The sequence below is a fragment of the Hydra vulgaris genome, chromosome 03, assembly GCF_038396675.1.
Source record: "Hydra vulgaris chromosome 03, alternate assembly HydraT2T_AEP".
Classification (NCBI taxonomy): domain Eukaryota; kingdom Metazoa; phylum Cnidaria; class Hydrozoa; order Anthoathecata; family Hydridae; genus Hydra; species Hydra vulgaris.
The window spans coordinates 9,150,150-9,173,890 of NC_088922.1; the positions used below are offsets into that span (position 1 = coordinate 9,150,150).

The 23,741-nt window shown below is 28.7% G+C and overlaps 2 protein-coding genes across 2 annotated transcripts; one reads left to right on the top strand and one right to left on the bottom strand.

Annotated features, from left to right (window-relative positions):
- Positions 1-577: 577 nt before the first annotated feature.
- On the bottom strand, positions 578-20,669 carry LOC124808938 (uncharacterized). The gene is made up of 2 exons (XM_065792267.1): positions 20,527-20,669; positions 578-2,008 (listed from the first exon to the last, which is right to left on the bottom strand). The coding sequence occupies exons 1-2, from the start codon at positions 20,609-20,611 to the stop codon at positions 723-725; spliced, it is 1,371 nt and encodes a 456-aa protein (XP_065648339.1). The 5' UTR covers positions 20,612-20,669; the 3' UTR covers positions 578-722.
- On the top strand, positions 13,620-16,943 carry LOC136077933 (uncharacterized). The gene is made up of 2 exons (XM_065792266.1): positions 13,620-16,805; positions 16,875-16,943. Exon 1 carries the CDS (start codon positions 14,424-14,426, stop codon positions 15,339-15,341), a length of 918 nt encoding a protein of 305 aa, XP_065648338.1. The 5' UTR covers positions 13,620-14,423; the 3' UTR covers positions 15,342-16,805; positions 16,875-16,943.
- Positions 20,670-23,741: the final 3,072 nt, after the last annotated feature.

Sequence of the window (23,741 nt, forward strand, 5' to 3'; positions counted from 1 at the left end):
GTTTATTGTGCTACTCATAACTTAAAATTAGTATTTAATGATACATTAGGAAAGGTTGTTGATATACAAAATTTTTTAGAACAGTTAAACAAATGTTAAATAATTTTTAAACAGCAGTTGAACAGTAAAATAACTTTTTTGAGCAAAGTATTAAAAGTTAATATCTTATCAAGTTTTATATCTGAGTAAGATAATGTGTCTTCAACTTTGATAACATTAAAAACAATGAACCCTTTGAGAAGGACAGAACTTTTTTTTTTTTGCTTTAAAGGTTTGGTTTGTTGAAGTCCAAAAAGCGCTAACAAAACAATTGTATTAAATTGTAAATTGGATAAAAGAAATGAAGCTTTGTCACTGAAGAAAAGGATTCAAAACTACAATTTTGCTAAATTGTAGATTTTCGTAATAATTGTTTGATATTGTAATAAATGCTTTGTAGAGATTAAACTGTTATTTAATTATAAATTGGTAACATCTATGCTTTTAAAACTAAAATTTGTTTGATATGTATGATATGTTTAATACTGTAGGCTAACTTCTTAAATAGTTTATTAAAATTCAATTACAACGTGACAGCTTTTTCTAATGAGACTCTTTCAATAAATTTACCACAGGCTTCAGATGATATAGTTACAGCACTCTATATTAAACTTCTTACAGTTATGCAAAATGTAAAAAATATAATAACTAAATAAACAAATAACAAAATATATTAAAAAAAGTTATTCTTCTTTTTTGCTTTTTATGTTAACTATTTTTCTTAACACAATTAGACTAAAAAATACTATAACTTCTATGAAAGAGATAAGTGAACTTCCTGTAAGAAAACCAAGCAACCCGCCACATTCAGATATAAATTGAATAAAAGGGTACAACGGTGCTTCTTTAAATACGTGGTAGTAAGGATTTGTTGGATAATCGATCCAGATCTCTCTAGCATTATCTTTGAGCCAAGCGCAATTACTAGTAAAAGATGATATAACGGTATAAACGTTTTCATCACAAGGCAAAGCACATTCATGATTGTATTTTTTTTCATATTCTAGTTTCAGACATTCAGTCAAATTGTTTATACCATATACTGATGAACTGTTGTTATCAAATATATTTTTTGGTAAAAATTCTTTACAAAAACCATAGCTGTTGCCGCAGACTTTAAACGAATTAATGCATTTCAAAGATTCTATACATTTTAGTTTCGAGTATTTTCCCGGAAAGATCATCGAATCTAAATTCTGACTGCAGTTAGAAGCAAATGGTTCTTTTAATCGTTTATACTTCTTCAGTTCAATATTTATGTCATCACTTTCATAAGATCCGATAAAAATTGGTTTACTTTGAAAAAAAGGATATTCTTCGTCCGCGTCATGAACAAATATTTCTAAATAATTTTCTGGATAAATTGTGTACACGCGTATTCCATTTGACGTAGATGACAATGTATCAAAAAAATTAATACTTAATCGGACACAATTGTGAAAAGTTTTTTTTATGTAATCACTAATTTGAACGCCAGCTTTGACTGAACTTTTTGAATAATCATCAACAACAATACTTATTATATCATTATGCCAACTGTAAGAACTGTTTTTTGGAATAAACAATGGACTAAGAGTAATATTTCCAAGACAATTATTTGTTAAATTGCATATTCCTCGTTTGTCAACCTCATATGGACATATTGTAAAAATCGGTGCGTCTGCTTCAGAATATTCTGTAGCATAAAATTGAATGTATACATCATTTCTTTTATACTTAATAACCAAAGTAGATGTTCCATATACAATTATACATAAGCTGAACAACATTACTAACCCCCAGAACAATTTCTCAAATAAATTACCCGTTAACGCTCTTGATAATCCATGCACTGTAAATGATCGGCAATATTCATTGCTTTTTTCATGAAAAGTATCAACTGATTCATTAATTAACTCAGCGTCTTTTTTGATGTTATCAGTAACACCAAGAAAAAGATTTACAGGTTGCGTGTCAACTCCAATTTTTACTATTAAAGAAAAGGCTAGTATTAAAGATATATATATATATATATATATATATATGTATATATATACATATATATATATATATATATATATATATATATATATATATATATATATATATATATATGTATATATATATATATATATATATACATATATATATATATATATAGCCCTCCTTAGCCAACAAATCAAGAAATCATATAACGGACAAAATAATATAATGAATAATATAAAGGATAAATATAATGGAAGAATACGAGTGATAAATATAACAGATAGAGTTTGTTATTTGAAAGGAATCGATCAAGCGTACAAAAAATATGACGCAAACAAGAAAATATAACGCCAATAATACGGATAGCCTAGAGTTATTTCAAAGTTATCGGTTATATTGGCATTAGTTTTTTTAGAGTGTAGATATAATTTCATATTTTACGCCTCAACAAGGCCATAGACAACTTTATTTGATGTTTGAGCTAAGCAACTTTAAAAATGAAGAAAACTCTATATTTAAGTATGTTCATATTTATGAGAAATGAGGATGCTATGCAAAAAATTGCGGTGATTGGAGACTGAGAACAATAAAAAACCCAAAACGTCCAGCCCCAAATAGAAGGCAATGAGTCAATTTTTTTGTTTATTTTTATTTATATTCATCGACAAATTTCAAATTTGATTCAATAATCTCTTTTTGATTGGCTATTATGACTTTATAAAGTTTACACACCCTAAATTTGAGAAGGGTGTAAACTTTATATGGTCATAAAAGCCGAACAACAAAAGATTATTAAATCAAGTTTGAAATTTGTCGAAGAATATAAATAAAGTTTAAAATCATAAAAAGAATAACAAATTTGACTCATTGCCCTCCTATTTGGGGCTAGGGGTGGGGGGTGGGGACTAACGTTTTGGGTTTTTTGTTGTTCCCAGTCTCCAATCACCGCAATTTTTTGCATAGCATCCTCATTCCTCATATATATGAACATACTTAAATATGGAGTTTTCTTTATGTTTCAAATTTGCTTAGTTCAAACATCAAAAACCGTTGTCTACGGCCTTGCTCAAATATAATAAAAGTAATCAACATGGGTTAGGCAAGGCGGAGTGAACAAAGGTTGACTAAAATTTTATTGTACCTTTATATAATTATATATATATATATATATATATATATATATATATATATATATATATATATATATATATATATATATATATATATATATATATATATATAATTTTTAAAAAAACCTTTTATATATATATGTATATATATAATTTATATAAAAACTTATATATATGTATATATACATGGCCTTCGAGAGGGAGGGGCAAAGGGGGCAAATTACCCCGGGCGTCAAGTTTTAAGAGACGCCAGGCAATCCTTTGGCTTTTTTTTTTTTTAGAGTAAATAGAAAACATTTTAATGACTGACAATGTGAAATTTACTTAGTTTTTGTATTTGAGATTGAAACTTTAGTGTTCGGAATAAAAATGCCCATGAAAAAAAAAATTTAGTTTTAAATTCTATTATTATAGTTCATTATAAACTAGTTCTTACGAAAAAAATAAGATTTATTGTAGTAAAATTAGATGGAAGCGTTGCACTCTTTAGACAGATAAGCGGTTTGGCCTCTACCAGCACCCGGTAAGTTATCAAGTATTTGAGTTTTTGCATCTTTGCAGCACTCAATGAGTGTAACTTACTGCACTCAATATGTGTGATTTGAAGGACTGTGGATCAGTAGGGGGCTCAAACAACTCTGCTGAGCTAAATGAATTTCAAAGTGAGAACGATAAACGTTATATCTAAAAGTGGAGAATGTGAAGTTCAACCTGACTTGGTAATAATTACTGCTAACCCCTCTTTGTGGCCAGTTGTTTTGAGTCAAAAAGATAAAGATGTAATTATTTAAAAAAAAAAACCCGGCACGAATGCAGTTTTCAAAAGTAGGTAATTGTTGTTGAAACAGAAGAGCTAGGGATCAATCAATGAAACTCATAAGTCGTGTGAAGCAGGATCAATCCGACCCATTGCTCTAAAAGTTCTACGTGGATTGGAAAGAGTCATATATTTGTCTTACCAGCTCCACTAGTTTATATTTAGAGTTCCAGAAGTAAATAAACTCCGAGACAGCTATTTGGCGGACTTCGTTGAATTTTGGATGTGACTGTTTTCCTTGCTTCTAGGAGTTTAGCTTTTCTAGATAAATCATTATAAAGTTTTCTCAATATCTACTTTAATTATTTATACAATTGTTGTAATAATTTAACTAAAATTATTATATATAACTTTGTTTTCAGGTGAAAAAACACATGTGAATGGTCAAGGAAGTGGAAACATTCTTCCTGGAATGGAGCTTATTGGTTGCCACAACCCTTTTATTGCATAACACTTGGAAAATGTATAGCACTATCCACCATTATTTCTAAAAATGAGCTCATCAAAGAATGTGGTGGTGTCATCCAAAGTGCAGCTGTTGAAGAAATCCAGAATAGTATCTACTTCACAATTATAGTCGATGGTACCCCCAATATATCTCATACGGAGCAGATAATCTTTGTTATTCATTGAAAGAAAAATTAATTGCTGAAAAATCAAAGAACGATACTTGTGTGTTGAAACTTTTGAGATGAAGAAAGAAGTTGATATAGCTAAGCTAATCACTAATGTGATTTTAAGACTTGGAATGGATGTTCTAAAATATCGTGGTCAGGAACACAATAATGGGTCTAATATGTTAGGTGCTTACAAGGGAGCTCAAGCTCTAATAAGGCAAAATTATTCGCAAATTTATTAAGCTCTGTACGTTCCCGGTAGCGCTCACAGTCTGAATTTGGCTGGTGTGTACGCAGTTGAATCAGTCATGGAGATCAAAGTATCCTTTAAAAATTTTGAACCTTGGTACTTATTTTTTAGAGCAAGTCTTGTTCAATGGAAGATTCTTACTGAACAAATGGAAGATTCTTACTGGGATTTCACTTCATAGACTTTCTATGACAAGATGGAACTCTCTTATTTCTCTCTATCTCGATCAAATCACTTGCCAAGAGAAATGTTGGCAGCTCTTAAACACATTGTAAAAAATCTATGTTTGACCAGTGAGTAGCTCAGCCAAACAAGAGACTTATAAATTGATTATCATCATTTGAACTTGTATTGCCAATTACAATTCGGTACAAAAACCTTTACTACTGTTAACGACGTTAGTCATTTTCTATAATCTGCAGCCATTACCATTGATGACGAGCTACGATTAATTGGACAGCTGTTTGAAAATCTTAAACGGATTAGGGACTCTTGGTTGTGAATTTTCTAAGAGGCTGTAGTTGTAGGTAAACCGCAAGGATTCGAAGTTGAACTCGCTACTAAAGGAAAGCGTAAACTAAAGTACTTTCATGATGAGGCATCAAACGCAGCCCATTTCCACTTCAAAACCAAACAAAAGAACTGAAGTTGAACGTTTTTAATGTTGATTTAGATAGTCTGATCCAGCAGATTGATTCAAGATTTGAGACAAGAAGGATTGTTTGCAATATGTTTTCATTTGTCTGGTTGGATAATGATAATCTTTCTGTTTAAAATAAGGTATAACAACTTGCACGGTTTTATCCGAGAGATGTGAATAAAAAGATTCTCATTAAAGTAGTTTGCCGTTTTACCAATGCCCGGAAAACAATTTTCAAGAAAGTGAATCCAATGCAGCTACTCGATCTAATCTTTTAAAAGAAGAAGCTTGAAACTCTTTTTACATACATTTATATCATTCTATGGATTTTCAACACTATTCCGAAATCAGTTGCTGAGGGTAAGCGATCGTTTAGTAAACTAAAAATTGTAAAAAAAACTCCCTCCGTTTGACCATGGGCCAGGATCGTGTTACTGATATTTGATTATTTTGATTAAAGAAGATTTTGGCTAAAAAGGTGAGCTACGACAATGTCATCAATAAGTTTATTTATATGCGCCTTATTGATTTTTTTAATAGTTTTATAATTAATGTTTTGGTTCATCTCAGTTTTGATTATTGAACTGTTTCTCAATCCAGAGAATTAATAGTAACGCAAAAATACAATGTGCTGTATCAGAAACAAATAACTGCTTCGTTCACAAAACTTTTAAAATTTTGAACTTTTTAAATTTTAATTTCCTTAATTGGTTTGAATTAAGGGCGTGGCTCTTCATTTTTGATCCGGGCGCCAAAGGCGCTCTCGAAGGCCCTGTATATATATATATATATATATATATATATATATATATATATATATATATATATATATATATATATATATATATATATATATATATATATATATACATATATATATATATATATATATATATATATATATATATATATATATATATATATATATATACATATATATATATATATATATATATATATACATATATATATATATATATATATATATATATGTATATATATATATATATATGTATATATATGCATATATATATGTATGTATATATATATATATATATATGTATATATGCATATGTATATGTATATATATATATATATATATATATATATATGTATATATATGCATATATATATGTATGTATATATATATATATATATGTATATATGCATATGTATATGTATATATATATATATATATATATATATATATATATATATATATTTATGTATGTATATATATATGTATATATATATTTATATATATATATATATATATATATATATATATATATATATATATATATATATATGACGAAAGATGTATGTATATATATATATTTATGTATATATATATATATATTAGAGATGGGAATCAAACCCCTTTTTTTAAAATTCGGGTCCGGTTCGGTTCGGTTATATCTAATGTTCGAGTTCGGTTCAGTTCGGTCTTAAGCACAGTTCGGGTTCGGTTCGGTTCGGTATCAACACAACTGTTTTTTTATTAGTTACAAAGCTTTACATCCACAATGATAAAACACAAATAAATTAAAGTAATATTAAGTAGCTAAAGCATTGCTAAAAACTTGAATAATAATAATTTGCAATGCTTTTATACCGCAACTTCAAAAGTTCAAAAAACAATGCAGTTGCTAATAGCTGCAGTTAAAGTGCACAAAACATTAAAGCAGTAACTTTCTGAACACAGATAACGGTAGCTTAAGTAGCCTACTGTCAGTCTAGTAATCAGGGCTGCGTGTTGTACTTGAGAAATATCAGCATTTCCAATGTTTCTGGGTTTAGGCGAGCCCTGTGCTCACTCATCGTCACCCAACACACTGAAAATACTCTTTCACTGGCAGTACTTGTAGCAGGAATAGCCAACAACTTTCTACCAATCAATGCCATCGTCGGAAGCTTATGTTCACGGTCATTGTCTTTCCAGAATTGCAATGCATCACACGCTGTCACGGGCAGTGCCAAGTATTTGTCAAGTTCATGTCTTGTCAGGGTCAGCTTTATTCTTCTTTGAAGGAGGCAGCTGATCTGAATGACTACATTCACTAAAGCTGTCTATATCTGTATTGCCTGAGTCCTTTCGTATCACCTAATTTGGTGAAGAAGAAATAATTTTGCCCACCATACAATGCATCTCTGAATAAACAAAATTGCGATCTTCTGTGTTGACAAAAGACAAGTATTTGTAAGAAGGAACAATAAGTGTTGATAGGTTGTGCAAAGGATGAATAATATACTTTTCATTCAAGCTGCCTTCAAATCATGCATACTGTCGCTGTCTGAACCATTGATCTTACAGACTGACCGAAGACAAAATAGCATTGGCCATTCATCAGGGTACATCGGCACATTGTCATGTGACAATTGTACAGTAGCCTTGTGAAAGGGATGCAAATATTCTACAACGTCATGCAACAATTTTTCATTAACGTTGTTCAGTTGTTCAAGTTTGTCAAACTGCTTTGAATCAGCAAGAGTTGACTTGACATGATCTAACTTGCATGACAATGATTGCAAAAGAAAAAATTGACTGTTCTAACAAGTCGCAACATCCTGTTTGAGAGTGTGATTTAGTTCCTGCTTTTTCCTACTATGTTTAAAGTAGCCCACCATTTCCTTTTAAGTCTTGATCATTTCATGAACTAAATTAGCACCAGGGAATTTCAAAGCCTTTTCAACAGCTAAATTCAGATTATGAGCTGCACAGCTAAGTCTAACATTGTTGCGATAAGCCGATTTCATATTATTCCCATTATCAGTCACAAATACCAAATTGTCACTTTTTATAGTCTGAGGGAAAAGTTTTTAAAGTATTTCTGTTGTCTTTGCTTTTACGGCAATGCCAGTCTAAGACTCACTAAACTCAAACAATCCATTACACTTACTTATAAGGCAATAACTGCTGTTAATGTAATGTGCTGTAAAAGTCTGAAAAGAGTATTTTAGAATGTCATCGGTCCAGTGATCAGTTGTTATATGTGTAACCCCAGCAAATTCGTCTATCAGCTTTCAAACACATTCATTGTATAACTTTGGTAGTAGTGTCTTAGACAGCGTTGTTCGATCACACATAATATTCTTAAGTCGCACTGTTCCATACTCCGATCCAATATCAATCATTGTTTGAGCAAAGTGATGAAACCCATCATCCTGAACACACAAGAATGGCTGAATGTCTTTTGCAATCATGTACAGGGCTGCACGTTGAGCATTTTCACATATGTGTTTAGGAACCTGTAAAGTATAAAGCAATAAACAATAGACATTAAATACATAGTAATACATAATGGTCTTTTTTTTGCACTACAAAAAACATTGTATTTCTAAAATATTGCTAACAACTTGTAACAAATATATTTTGCTATCAATGGTAGCAAGTACCAAGTGAAAAGTTAAAACGGTAAATAAAAAAAGCAAGATCCGCTAACTAAATTTACTAACCTCTCTTTTTTTAGGTAAAAAGCTTGTCATTTTTAATTGTCCAGGTTCTGAATTGATCTTATTGATGTGTGATGTATTATGTCTTTGTAAAGTTGTAGTATGACCAATTGGCACTGACAACCATAATCCACACTGCTTACAAACGGCAAACTCCTTGACAACCTGTTGATCATAACATGATTACTCACAGTTATACAAAAATCAAATAAAGTGTATTATAACTAAGGTCAATTGACTCTATTTAGCATTTGATATTCAATTAATTATCAAACCTGAATGCTGCTCAGTTTGGCATTGTGTGCAATATGCAATGCCTGAGAGATGCAGGTGATTATTGATTTATTGAAATATTTATAAAACTAAATAATTTTATATGCAGTAAGTATAGCTACAAACCTCATCCCCAACTTCAACGCAATGGAAGCGTGTCCAGCATTCACTCTGTGTCCATGATGCAGGTACTAAGCGAGCCGCTCCGTCTGTTATTAATTTCTCCAACACTTTTTTAGTCCATTTACGAGTTAATTTACTGTTACTCATTATTATTACAATATTATGTAATTATTGCAATCATTAATTACAAAGATATGAATAAAAACTCAGAACATTAACAACACCTCAATATTGCAAATGTTTAGAAACAACAATTCCATTTTGGTTGGTAATGTTATGAATTGTAGACTTATCGCGAGGTTAGAATTATTTTGTTCTATTATTCATTTTAAATGTTGGGAGAAAATTTTTCATTTTTTTCTTAAAGTAAAAATTACTTAAAATTTTAGCTAGTTTTTAAAGAAATAATAACTTATGCTTTAATTAATTTTGATTTAAACAAATTATTTAGAAGAAGTTTAAAAATTAAAATATATTTTAAAAGTAATTATTAATTACTAAAATCACTAACTCATTTTCTTCTAACACTTAATATGAGAGATAGAACAAAATAATTCTAAACTCGTGGTATGTTATACATTAGGTAATGAATTATGTTATGTATGTTACACATTAGGTAATGTAGCATGTTATGTATTGTAGTGATGTGCGAATTGCAAAATTTTCACTTTTTCAAGCCTCTATTTAGCTTGGTTAGAGCAAGAACAGTTGGTTTGATTCGGTTCGTTCACAACAGTTTTAAAGTTCGGGTTCGGTTCGGTTTAGTAACAACTAAAGTTCGGGTTCGGTTCGGTTCTGTCGTAGATAAGGTTCTAGTTCGGTTCGTTCGGTTCGGGTTCGGTTCGTTTCCCATCTCTAATATATATATATATATATATATATATATATATATATATATATATATATATATATATATATATATATATATATATATATATATATATATATATATATATATATATATATGTATATATACGTATATATTTATATATATATATATATATATATGTGTGTGTATATATAAATGCATATATATATAGTTTTTAGGAATCTATATTAACAAAAATCTGACAAGGAGATATCACATTATAAAGTTAAGCAACAAAATTTTAAAAAATATATGAATATTGTTAAAGTCAAAAAGCTGTGATGCGGTACGAACAAAAGCAAACTGGAGCCTCTTCATCACCATCAGAAACATATAGCATTATAGTTAATTTATGTGATTGGCTACCTCATTCAAATCCACTCCTTGAAAAAATGAATGTATAAAACATTTATCAACTTACTATAAATAAAATTATATGCTTTATGTTGTGTATAATATTCTATGTTTTATATTTTGTACAATTTTTTATGTTTTACAAAATTGTCTTTAATAACAATGGTTTTTCTTTTGAATGAAAGTATATATCTTATAAAAAAGATTAAAAGAAGTCGTTTTTGAAATTGACAAATATAAATGTACTTTTAAAATCCTTTTAATATTATTTTTATCTATTATTATATTGGTTTGTATTGGTTTATATGGTTTGTAATGTTGTCTCGGTTCATGTGATTTATAATGATCGCTTTAATTACTTGTAATTCTTATATATTCACAATTATATAGTATATTTTTGAATTTTTTATTTATTTGTTGTTTAAATATCTTGTTTTTCTTTAATATATTTCTATTTACTACGTGAAATTTGTAACACGTAAATATGTAACTCGTCATTCAATGGGGCAGGTGCAGCAATTTTTAATGTTTTAGAACTTCCAGATCTGAAGCAAACTCCAAAAATTTGCATGTTTATACAATCAAGATATTAAAATATACTAAAAAAACTGCGATAATTGAAGCCCGGGGACTACCCAGTGAAAAATAAAACCGCGTCCCACATGGGTTCCGCGTGGGTTCCGTGTGGGATTGATGGGATTTACGTGGGACGGATTTTCCCATGTGGTATCCGTATGGAAATTTGTCACCTTAAACCCATGTGGGTAATCTCACATGGGTTACATGTGGGAACCATATGGTATTTACACACATGGGAAATCCCACGTGGGTTTCATGTGGGATTTGCATGGGAATTAATTTGAAACTGGAAACTAAAAAAAAAACTTTTTAAAAAAAACTAAATAAAAATTTTTAAATCGACATTGCATTGCGTTACGTTTATATTGTGTGAAAATATTTTATATTAATATAGAGAATGGCAAGCAAGTATGTAAGTACCACGAATAATGTTTATCTTTCTTTATAGAAATAAGATTAAGATTTGTGCAAATAGACGTATTATTAGGATAATATAATAGTTATTTGAATATAGATCTTGAGTTTATTATCTGCAAACAATTAACTGATGAAAGTTCAAATGTTGTCAAAAACCAAGCATGCATGCATGGGACACTACAGTGTCCCACAAAGAAATGCAGGTTTGAAAGTCAAAGAATTCCCAATTTTCTTTGTTAAAAAAGAAAAAAAATAGGGTGGTGGTGGTGGGGGAGATAAGTTTCTGTAACTTTTTTTATGCTCCAAAACTTTTAACTTTAGATATAATAAAGTCCTTATGACTTAAGGGACTTACAAACTACATTGAGGAACAAAAACAGGATATTAACAGAAACTTTTCAATTTTTAATCTGGAGTACCACAGTGTTATTGGGAATAAAGCCTCTGGGTCCAGTTTTCAAAGTAATGTAATCTAAAGTAATGTTTAAATAAAATAGTATACTTTAAAATGCATATAGTCATACATATAACTCCTGATATAGTTATACATATAACTCCTGATATAGTTATACATATAATTCCTGATATAGTTATACATATAACTCCTGATAGTTAACTATATGTATAACTAGTTATACATATAATTTGTTATAGAAACTTATTTGTTAAGGTTATGCTTGAACAAATTAGTACCAATTAATTCAAATTTAAGATTTAGTTAAAGTTAAAGTTCTTATTTATTCATTGTTTTTGTTAATTTTATATTTATTTGTTCAAATTTGTCAATTAGTACTATTTCTTACTACAGTAAGAATGTTTATCATTGCTCAATAGGTAGGTTCTCAGCATAACAATGCTTTTTTCTTACACTTTCTAAAGAGAAATATGGCAAATTGATTACTTATTTTACCTAAATCATAGGATCATCTATGCATAATGATGTCAGATGATGACCCGGTTTATTGAACACCTTCACCCTTTATCAAACTCAGTCAATTTTTTGCTATCTCCCATTGAAAATGATGTCAGTTTTTGTTATCATATTATGATGGTATATCTGAATTGTTAATATAATATAAAAAATGCATATACCATCAATTTTTTTCTGGTTCAATTATACATTTATTCTCAACAGTACTAAAAGTAAAAAAAAAAAACACAAATTGTTCTTTCAGATAAGCAAGTTAATTTCTGAATTTAAATTGTTTTTCCTATGATCCTGTACAGTTTTAAGCAACAAAAGCAAGAAGTTTTTAGACCACATTGTTGGTGTAAATACCTCTAAAACCTGCTCATAGCTAGCATAAATTGTTTTACTTTTTTTTAAATAAAATAATTTACTTTTTTTTTTAATTCAATTTTTTAATTGACATTATTTTGGTCTCAACATTCCCTCCCCATTGTTAATTATTGTTAAACTCACACTGCCCCTCTATCTACTGGCATCATTTATGGATGATCCCATAGCCTAAATACTATATATATATATATATATATATATATATATATATATATATATATATATATATATATATATATATATATATATATATATATATATATATATATATACATACATATATATATATATATATAATTTTTACTTTATTTACAACACCATTTGATATACAACAAATTCTTACAAAGCTTACAATAATTCAGTAAAATTCAATCTGAGTTATTGAAATGTAATAAATTTAACATCAATAGAAAAGTAAAGCTGTCATCATTTAAAATGTAAAGGGTGTTGTCAAAATATGTTGAAAGTAAAATTAAGTTACTAATAAAATCACGTTCAACAATGATAAATATTCTTACTGTAGTAAAAATTAGTACTAGTTAACAAATAAATATAAAATAGTGAAAAAACAATGAACAAATAAGAACTTGAACTTGAACTAAATCTTGAATTTGAATTAATTGGTACTAATTTGTTCAAGCATAACCTTAAAAAATAAGTTTATATAATAAATTTTATGTATAACTAGTTATACATATCAGGAGTTATATGTATAACTGCATGCATTTTAAAGCATTTATTTAATTTATATATTATTTTAGATCATATTACTTTGAATACTGGACCCAGCAACTTTATTCCCAATTACACTGTGGTACTCCAGATTAAAAATTGAAAAGTTTCTGTAAATATCCTTGTTTTGTTCCTCAATTTACTTCGTAAGTCCCTTAAGTTTTATGAACCTTATTATATATAAAGTTAAAAGTTTTGGAGCCTAAAAAAAATTATGGAAACCTCCCTATCTCCCCCCTATTTTAATATTTTTTTTTAATAAAGAAAATTTGACTTTCAAACCAGCATTTCTTTGTGGAACACTGCAGTGTCCCATGCAGGCATGCTTGGTTTTTGACAACATTTGAACTTGCATCAGTCAATTGTTTGCAGATAATATACTCAAGAGCTATATTCAAATATCATATGAACATGTTAGAGAATGTTCATATGATATTTGAACATCACAAATTTAATAATATTGTTGTGATATGTTATATAAATAATACCATAATAGATTATGATATGAAAATAAGATAGGATATAAAGGCAATGATCAAAGAATAAATTTACTTATAGAAATTTAGATGTTTGTTTATTAGTTTCAGAATATTATATTATGTGTCACCGCAGCCTTCTATAATAACAGGCCTTGACATCGCGCAACAAATTTGTTAAACTGAAGGCCAATTCCTAATACTACGTTTACATTTTCATCTTTTAACATTAGACGAAAGTTTGTGTTCGCGCTTTTTTAATAAATCTTTAAAATTTGATTGGTTTATAAATTAGGTAACGTTGTAAGATTCAAGGCGTTAACATTGTAAGGTAATAATATTGTCAAACTAACAATTAGTTTTTTTAAATGCCTTAAAAATGCCTTTGAAATGCTGTGTATCTCTTTGCAAGTCGAACTATCTCAACTACAACAAAAATATCAATTTATACAACTACAACTACAATATCAATTACAACTACAACGAAGTTTATATGATTGTTTGTGTATTGACTACAAGTTGCCAAGTATAAGGACTTTAAAACGATTGACTTCAAAAATAAGCTCAATGGAGGACCTAAGTTTCATAAATATTATTTTTATGAATTTAAATCCATTAAAAAGATTTTCCATACTACTAATTGATGAGGTCTATGTCAAAGCTTCATTACTTTACCAAATAGTTTGGTCCAAAATGTTTGGTCAAGCATTAAACTACCCTGAAAAGTTAGCTAAAACAATTTTATCATTTATGATTAAATGTCTTTTTGGAGGTCCAGAATTTATATGTAGAGCTCAACCTGTTGCAAATCTTTCCTCTAAATTTCAGTTTGCTCAATGTCAACAAATTGTCTATACAATAAATAATATTGAAAATAGTAAGACACTGGTAATAATTACTGATGGTAACCGTGTAAATCAAAGATTTTTTGGAATGTTTAAAACAGTTGATAGTAAACCATGGTTAACAACATCAGGTATATATTTATTGTATGATTATGTGCATCTACTAAAATCTATACGAAACAATTGGTTGACAAAAAAGACTGGGGAACTTCAATTTTTGAACAATAAAGAACTGGCTTTGGCTAAGTGGAGTGATTTAGAAACTATATATAAAACTGAGTGCAATAGTCTTTTTAAACTCTCTAAACTTACAGCTAAATCAGTTTATCCAAAACCAATAGAGAGACAATCTGTAAAGTTTTGTTTGTCTGTTTTTTGCAAAGAAACAGTAGCTGCATTAAGAACGCATCCAGAGATTGAAAATAAAGCATTTGAAAGTACTGCTGTATTTATTGAAAAATAATTTTTTTTCCGAATGTTGTTAATGTCAAAGCACCTGGTGCTAGCATTTGGTGAATGAATTATGCGAAGAAATCCACTCAGTTGGTGATCAACAGTTACAACTGCTACGAGATATTGCTGAACTGTCAAATTTTATGAAACCTACAGGTAAGCGTGTAAAACAGCTTACGCTAGATACTAGCAATGCAATAGCGCATTTGTGTTATGGCTTTATTGATCTTGTAGAAACTTTGTTGAGTAATGGAGCAAAGTATGTCTTATTAGGTTGGTTTTCAACAGATCCACTTCAAAAAGCTTTTTCTAAGCTTTGACAGGGATCTGGAGGTACTTACTTTATAAACCCTAAATCTGTAATTGAAAAAATTAATATTCAACTTACTAAATTGATATTACAACTTGACATTCCTGTTGATGGTATCGATGGTAATACTTGTGACATATGTTTTAGAGATATTTCTACTGATGAAAAAGAACTTCTGGATAATATACATGATCTTGAAAGCTCAGTTAATAAATCTACATTAGTGGCTATAGTTTACATAGCTGGCTATGTGCAAAAAAGCGAAATAAAAATTTATGATGATTCTACCAATTATTATTATAAATATGGAAGTTATCTGTATAGCCTAAACAGAGGCGGACTTGAAATTCCTTCTGATGCTCTTTTCTAATGGTCAATATTTTGCTTTTTTTTTTCAAGGTGCTACTGACCCTTTATACAGAACATTTTGTGTTACTCAGTTTTAGTTCATTGCTGCTAAATATTAATTTAAAATCGCAAAAAAACAATGCAGAGTATATTCTAATATTCTGCTAAAAAATTACTCACTAATTACCACTCCCAAAATACTAAAGCCATCATAGTTTATGTGAAAATTAGTTTTGTAATTAATTATGCTATTTACTTGTTATGTTTTTTATTTTCTCATTAGCCTATATGTCTTTCAATATGTTTGGATTTGTAAATATTTACCATGTTGAGATATATTGATAAAACTTTTTTTTTGCTTGAATCAACTTTTGTTGGTGTTTTTTATTGTTGGTGATTTTTATTGTTACCATTTTTAGCAAAAAAAATTAAAAATACAGTTATCTTTTTAATATATAGATATATACTTCGTTATGGTTCTGCTTGTTATTGATACTATTTAATATTACATAAATATTCTTAATGAAATTTGAAATACGAATAATATGATTATCTTTTAACAACTTTTTGGTTTTCTTTTTATATTTCCGTCTTTACTAGAGATTATTATTAGAAAACATAGACTGCCATTACACCCTACCTAATATGAAAATATATCAATATAAGTAAAAGTGAAAGTTTAATCGGCCTTCAGTTTTTACGGCATTTTGCGCGATGTCAAGGCCTGTTATTATAGAAGGCCGTGTGTGTGACGAAAAAGTAAAGATACTTTTGCATCCAGTGGCTATTGCACCCAACGTCTACATCATTGAAAAAGTAGGTTTTTACATTTTTGTTTTTGTTTTTTTGTTTAACTACTTATCCTAATTGATCACTTTTTTTCAGGATTCTCCTCATGGGTTCAAGCTCATTACGCATAATATGTGTTCAATTACCCATAATACGTTAGTCATTGTAAGTAATAAATTAGGAAATAATTATTTGTAAAATATTGTAGTCATTAATGACTTCAACCTGGCTAATAATGAAAATTGCTCGACTAATAAGGTTCCTTATTGAAATTTCTCTCTCTCTCTCTCTCTCTCTCTCTCTCTCTCTCTCTCTCTCTCTCTCTCTCTGTATATATATATATATATATATATATATATATATATATATATATATATATATATATATATATATATATATATATGAAGAAAGTTAGAAGATACTAAAAACCTTGGTATTATGCAAGCCGAAGCGATTTAATTAATTCCATCGACAAAAAACGGCGTGTAAATCGCAAAAGAAAAAATAATTTTTTTAATATTCATTTTGGATGTATTGATTAATAGCATTTATTTTAAAATAAATTCATTTTGCAACACGTTTTTTAATTTTATAAAATTTCGTCATAATAGTTTATGGTAAATCCCACATAGGTTATAGGTCAAAAACATCACATGTAAAAGGTCAAAAATGCTACACATTTTGAATACCAAATGGGATAAAGTAGCAAATACCAGATTAAGTTAAGCCTCTCTGAAAGCTTCGATGATTAATTTTAAATTACTATTTAAGTAATTTTTAAATTAAAAGAATTTTAAAAATTATCATAGAAGCATTCGAACTTTCATTTGTCTAGTATTGACTATTTTTATACCATTTGGATTAAAATATGTGGCATTTAAGATCTATAAAATGTAGTATTTTCCACCTATATCCCATGTAGGATTTACCACATAAAACCCATGTGGGATTTACCATATGAAACCCACATGGGACAAAATAATAATCCCCACATGGGTTACATATGGAAAAAATCCACGCGTATCCCATGTGCGCTTTTTCACTGGGTAATAAACCTTAAAAATTTGACGGTAATTCTCCAAAACACTACAGCAACAAGTTGATAAAACATTTTTTCAATATTCTCAACTAAATTTATAACCATCGATAAATTCAGAAACTCAGTGAACGTTTTTGCCATATGACAAGGTACTCCGCCTTCCCTGTAAATTCCATTGTTATTAGGGAACCAAACAACCATTTGGGGTAGCAGCCAGGACTAAAGGATTTCAATGTTTTGGTCCTGGTGCTTTATTCCACTCACTATGTTTAGACTAGTAGTACCTAAGGCAAAGATAACTCCCTAAACTGTAACACAGGTGAGATACTTGACAGTTGTGGAAACACATTCCGGAAGTAGAGATTCGTTGCTTTATCATCTAACAAAGGAAGGATTCCTAGAAGATTTTAGTTTCGCTCTTGTCACTGAAGCTCACCTGTAATCCCTAAAACGTAAATGTTAAGTGATATAAATACAATCCAGCTTTCCATTTAAACATCAATGGAGACTGCAGGAACCTGTCAGGATTACCAAAAGCTTTTATAATGAGATTCTCACTATTCTGCAGCAGTAACAATGATGAGTATTGTTGCTTACGAATAACATCATTGAATAACAAGTGAATAAGCACCAAGCTTCACCAAAATTTCGCTAGCACTGTTCCATGGTGAATTATTTAATATCAAGCAAAGTGCATTATTATATGCAACTCATAGACGATGGAATGAGCCTTTCCGCAAGAGGTACCATACCTTTTATCCTTAAAATAGACTACAAAAGGCATTAAACAACATGATCTTTGTTTGTACTTGTGCTGTGCTGAACTTTCTACGAATGAGGTTAGCTTTAACATAGGTAGAATGTACTTTTAGAATATCTTTATCACACTGCAACTCGTTCGTGATCAAATGACCTAGGTATTTATATTGTGTATTGTATGTGAGAACCATGTCAGATAATGTCAAAGAAGGGCTATTTACAATGAGTTCATAACTTTTAAAAAACATTATTTGAGACTTTATATTGTTATTAGCAATAACGTATAAAAAATTACGTATATAATAAATTGTCGGAAGAAGAAGAAAAAAAAATTCAATAATATTAAATATTACAAATGTTAAATAAATAAGATATGAATAAAAAAATTATAAGACTTTGTTATAAAATGTATAAAATCAAGACAAAAGAAAGGGAATAGTGATGACTTTTTTTCAGCTTAATAATTTCGTGCACATCTTTAAGAAGAAATATTTAAAATCAATTTTTTTTCCTAATAAGAACCATTTGAATTCTTTTTAGAATTGTTCTGAAAAGTATTTTAAAACGGTTTTGTTTTTAAAAACATTTTTAAAAAAAGTTTCAAGAAGAAATGGTCTACGATATTGTATTTAAGAACTTTTATAATACGATATCTTAAATAAGTGTGGTACAGTGGTTAGAGCGCTCTCTTTATAAGCAAGAGATCCAGGGTCCAAAACGAATTTTAGGCATATTTCGCGCTATCGGTAAGGAAGGAGGCGTGAACTTCCTTACCGATAGCGCGTTACCGATAGTGAGACAAGACCGTTAAGCCTTCTCGGCACCGAAAACAAAAATTGAAAAAAAATCAATAAAATTAATTTAAAAAAATAACAAAATCTTTAAGTAAGATATAACAAAATTATTCTTTGAAAGTTTTTTGGGAGATAAATGAGAAATTTCGCTTAAATAAAATTAAAAGATATTAGGAGATATACCATGCTTGTTTTAAACATAAACTGAAAAACTTGGTGTGTGTTAAGTTTGCAAACATTAAAGACATTAACTTTCCGTAAAGAGATCTGCCATTAACAGTTCTTTTAACGCAAAATATAATACTGCATGCATTTTTTTGTTTACTATAGATTCCCCACGCAATATTACAACAGGTAAGATAACTATGAATAAATGAAAAATATAGTTTTAAATATTCATTATTAAGAAATGGTTTTACTCTATATGGCGCAGAAATTTTTTGCGATTGTGTTTTTAATTGATTTGATATAAAACTTCCATGATATACTTTCATCTGACATCACTCCAAGAAAGTTCATGATTGATTTTCTTTTAATAACTGACTTACTCATAGAGAGAATAGAGAAATTATAGAGATCATAGAGAGAATAGAGAATAAAGAAATTCGATCAGATTGATTAAAAAAGATAAATTGTAAGCAAACAACATTACATTTAAAATGTTGGATGCTAAATAAATATCATTTATATAAAGTAAGAATGATAGTGGTCCTAGGATTAATCCCTGGGGAACACTACAAGCCATAATGTTCTTTTCTGTTCGCTTAGTTTATATATTGCTTCTTGTTTGACTGAAAAGTTTTTTTAAATAGGAATAACTTAAAAAACAACAAAACTCTTTAAAATTTCGAATTTTATTAGTGTTTTACATGTTATAAGAAATGCATCTGTAACAAACGTTTGTTTTTGGTCTTAGGATTCTGAATACTAAAGCTTCAAAGGTAAGTATACTTTTTCCCTATTTTTAGATTAAAAATAGAGGAAAGGTGCTTATAACCTTTCAACTATGAACTTTAAGTTATAATATTTAAATGCATTACAAAGTCAAGTTATTTATTGACTAAACGGTTTTTTATTGCATTTTTTATTGTCTCAACATTACTAAAAAATTTGTTGAAGGTTAGTTTCAATCAAAAAACTAAATTAAAAGCCAAACCTGTTTCACTTTCAGAATGTGTGACTTTTGTAGAATTTATCATTAATTTCCAATATAGCTTGTCACAAAAAATATTCTGTAACATGACAAGTTACTTGGGAATATGAATTTAAAACTATCCAGTAATAAAATTTAAATATTACTTTAAAAAATTATAAAACTTGATATTTAATAATAAATGGTGCAATTCATTGCAGTTAATATATTTACTCCTGAATGAATTTCTATTGCTATATAGTAATAAATATGATATTTTGTTGCTATAACGTCAGAAATTATAATTAACGTTGAATGAACATAATACATTCAAAGTTGCCAAACCAACAAGACAAAACTACGAGCGAGTTTGTTAAAAATGAAAACTGACGCGTTTTGTGTTTGTAACGGTTCTTTAATCAAAAATTAATAACACGGACAGCCTAATCTAAAATTTTTTGCAAAAAAAAAAGAAGTTAAAAACATGTTTTGACTTAACGAGATGCCGCCTTAATGGCGATTAAAAGAGATGGCGCCACGAACTTAACTAAAAAAATAGGCTGCATGAAAATAAATAGCAAAATTGAATGATTGGCAAATATTGTTTCTAACTCTAAAGTTTAACAAATTTTATACTTAAAAATTTTGTAGGTAGATACCAATTGTATAAGCTTAAAAAAAATACACACAACTCAAAGAACAATACTCACAAGTCCTCAATAAATACTCACAGGTTCCTCTTAAAATTGTGATATATTGTTATAATTTATGCAGCCGTGGCACAGTGGTTAGAGCACTTGTTTTAAAAGCAGGAGATCCAAGTTTGAAACGAGCTCCGGACATATTTTCGCGTCATGGAAAAAACGAGGCGTGAACTTCCTGGTAAAATGCATTTCCGCGGTGCTCTGTGACAAGACCGTTAGGTCTTCTTGGGGCACCTAAATTAAAAAAAAAAAAAAAAAATTGTTAACCAGGATTCTGGATTAGAATCAAACAATATGTTGCTTATAGAGTTTTGATATGCAAGAATATGAAGTCCAACTAACCATTTGGGTCACCGAGATTCCTGATTTGATCAAAACAGAGGTACTCCTTGTACTCCTGACTCCAGAAATATTTTAATATAACAGCTTTTTTGAATTAATAATTCGGAGCATTTAAGGTTATACATTTTTCGATTATGCTGTTAAAAATTATTATCAATAATATAAGTTTGTTTACTTTGCAGATTAAATAAATGTTTCTGCTATGTTTTAGGTAAAGTTTTCAACCAACACACTTTAGATAACAGACTAGATAACTTCGAGTTGCATAGCGTGTTAAAAAGCTTTTTTCTTTTTCTTTTTTTCTTTAATTCAATTTAATCAACTTTTATTCGATTTAGTCAACTCAAAAAATGTCCCATACGGCACCTTCTCAAAAGATGAAAAAGAATTACAGTTTTAGGTAATACTGTTTAAAGAATCATTGCTAATTATGTAACGGTTTTAATAATCATAAACTTCACACGGTTTCACCAAAAACTGAGAAATGCTATACGTAACATGTTTTTGTTCCTGAGTATATGAGCTTTCCTTCTTATTTTTACTTTCACTTTTTGTTACAGCACATGTGAGTGCAGATGGATCATTGTTTTCACTGCATATAATATTGTTTTCACTGCATATAATACATTGTTTTCACTGCATATTTTCTAATGTGATAATGAATGTTTATGCATCTAATGTGAAATGAATGTTTATGCATCTTTAACACCTCCGCTGACAGCCATTGGAAAATCTGGAAACAGTTATGTTAACCACGGTGTGTTATCTGACTACCTTTGTAATGTTTTTGACCAATGGTTGATATCTAAAAATATTTAAAAGCTGGTAATTGTGTGGTCAGATAAACATTAATCTAGCATTCAAATTTAACTTTTCAAGAAGCTAGCTGATTTCAACATCATGTTAATCCTGATTCTATGCACTCATATCATACAGTCTCTTGATGTAGGGTTATTTGGGCCGATAATTGCTGCATGGTTAAAGTTGAGAATTATTACAAAACAAAATACAATTCCAATGCTACAAAAGAAACACAAAATGTTCTAAAAATCAATGAAATTCAGGTGAAAATTATAAGTGCCTTTGAGAAATGCGATTTATATCCATTTAATCCTGATGCTATTTATTACACAAAGTTAACCTTACAAAAGAAGCACGCCGAAGATGAGGGTCTTTATGAGGGGGTCAGTTAAGATGGCGTTCTTAATGTAGTTAAGTTACTTTTCAAGAAATTGCCGTCAGTCTGTTATTAGTTTAAAAAACAAGATGTTTCCGTAAAATATCTGGAAGATAAACAAAATAAACAATTTGAATTAGTTTAAAAAAAAAACACAAAAGATGTTACTTGAACTTTTAGTAATCATTTAGAATTTATTTTAAAAAGATATATGCCTTTCAAGATTTTATTATTAAATAATAAATAAAAAAATAAAAACAAGATTTATGGAATCCTATTTTTAGCTTTAACTTCAAGACCTGTGAAATCTTAAGTTCTTGAATGCTATAAACTATTCTAAAGATTATTAAACAATAGAAATTTTTCTCAAGGAAGTAGAAGAAAAATAGCTACCTGCATATAATTTTTTTTTTTTTTTTTAAATTAAGGTTCTTTTTACTTATTACGTGGAAAAATAAAGTTTATTTTTACTTATTACGTGGAAAAATTAAGGTTATTTTTACTTATTACGTGGAAAAATTAAGGTTATTTTTACTTATTACGTGGAAAAATTAAGGTTATTTTTACTTATTACGTGGAAAAATAAAGTTTATTTTTACTTATTACGTGGAAAAGTAGTAAAAAAAAGTTTTTTTTGAGTGAAAAAAACATGTTTTTTAAGAAATTTTTGAGTTTAAACTTTGTAAAAGTTCTAGCTCTTTGATCTATAATCATTTCCAAATTAAGCAATTTGAAGCAAATTGACTGAGCAAAATCCTAAAGATGTTCAAAAGAGACATTTTTTTTATTTATACAGAAATTTTTTTGTAGCTCAACCAAAAGTAGTTGTATTAAACAAAAATAATTTTTTATTTCGTTTAAAACCTAAACTATAGATTATCAAAGATGAAAAAAAGAAAGACGTTTTTATAAACCTTTTCGATATAAGTTTTATTAATTTACCTTAACTACAATGAGTTATTGAAGTTTCAATCCAAACAGAGCTAATATTGTATTTGATCGTAGCATCATTTAAA

What these genes read in the sequence shown, in the direction of transcription:
- LOC124808938 (XM_065792267.1), bottom strand. Translation starts at nt 20,611, where the DNA reads ATGTTACAGAATATTTTTTGTGACAAGCTATATTGGAAATTAATGATA. An exon ending in ACATTCTGAAAGTGAAACAG is followed by an intron (nt 2,009 to 20,526) that starts GTTTGGCTTTTA and finishes TTTCTTTAATAG; the next exon opens with TAAAAATTGGAGTTGACACG.
- LOC136077933 (XM_065792266.1), top strand. Translation starts at nt 14,424, where the DNA reads ATGCTGTGTATCTCTTTGCAAGTCGAACTATCTCAACTACAACAAAAA.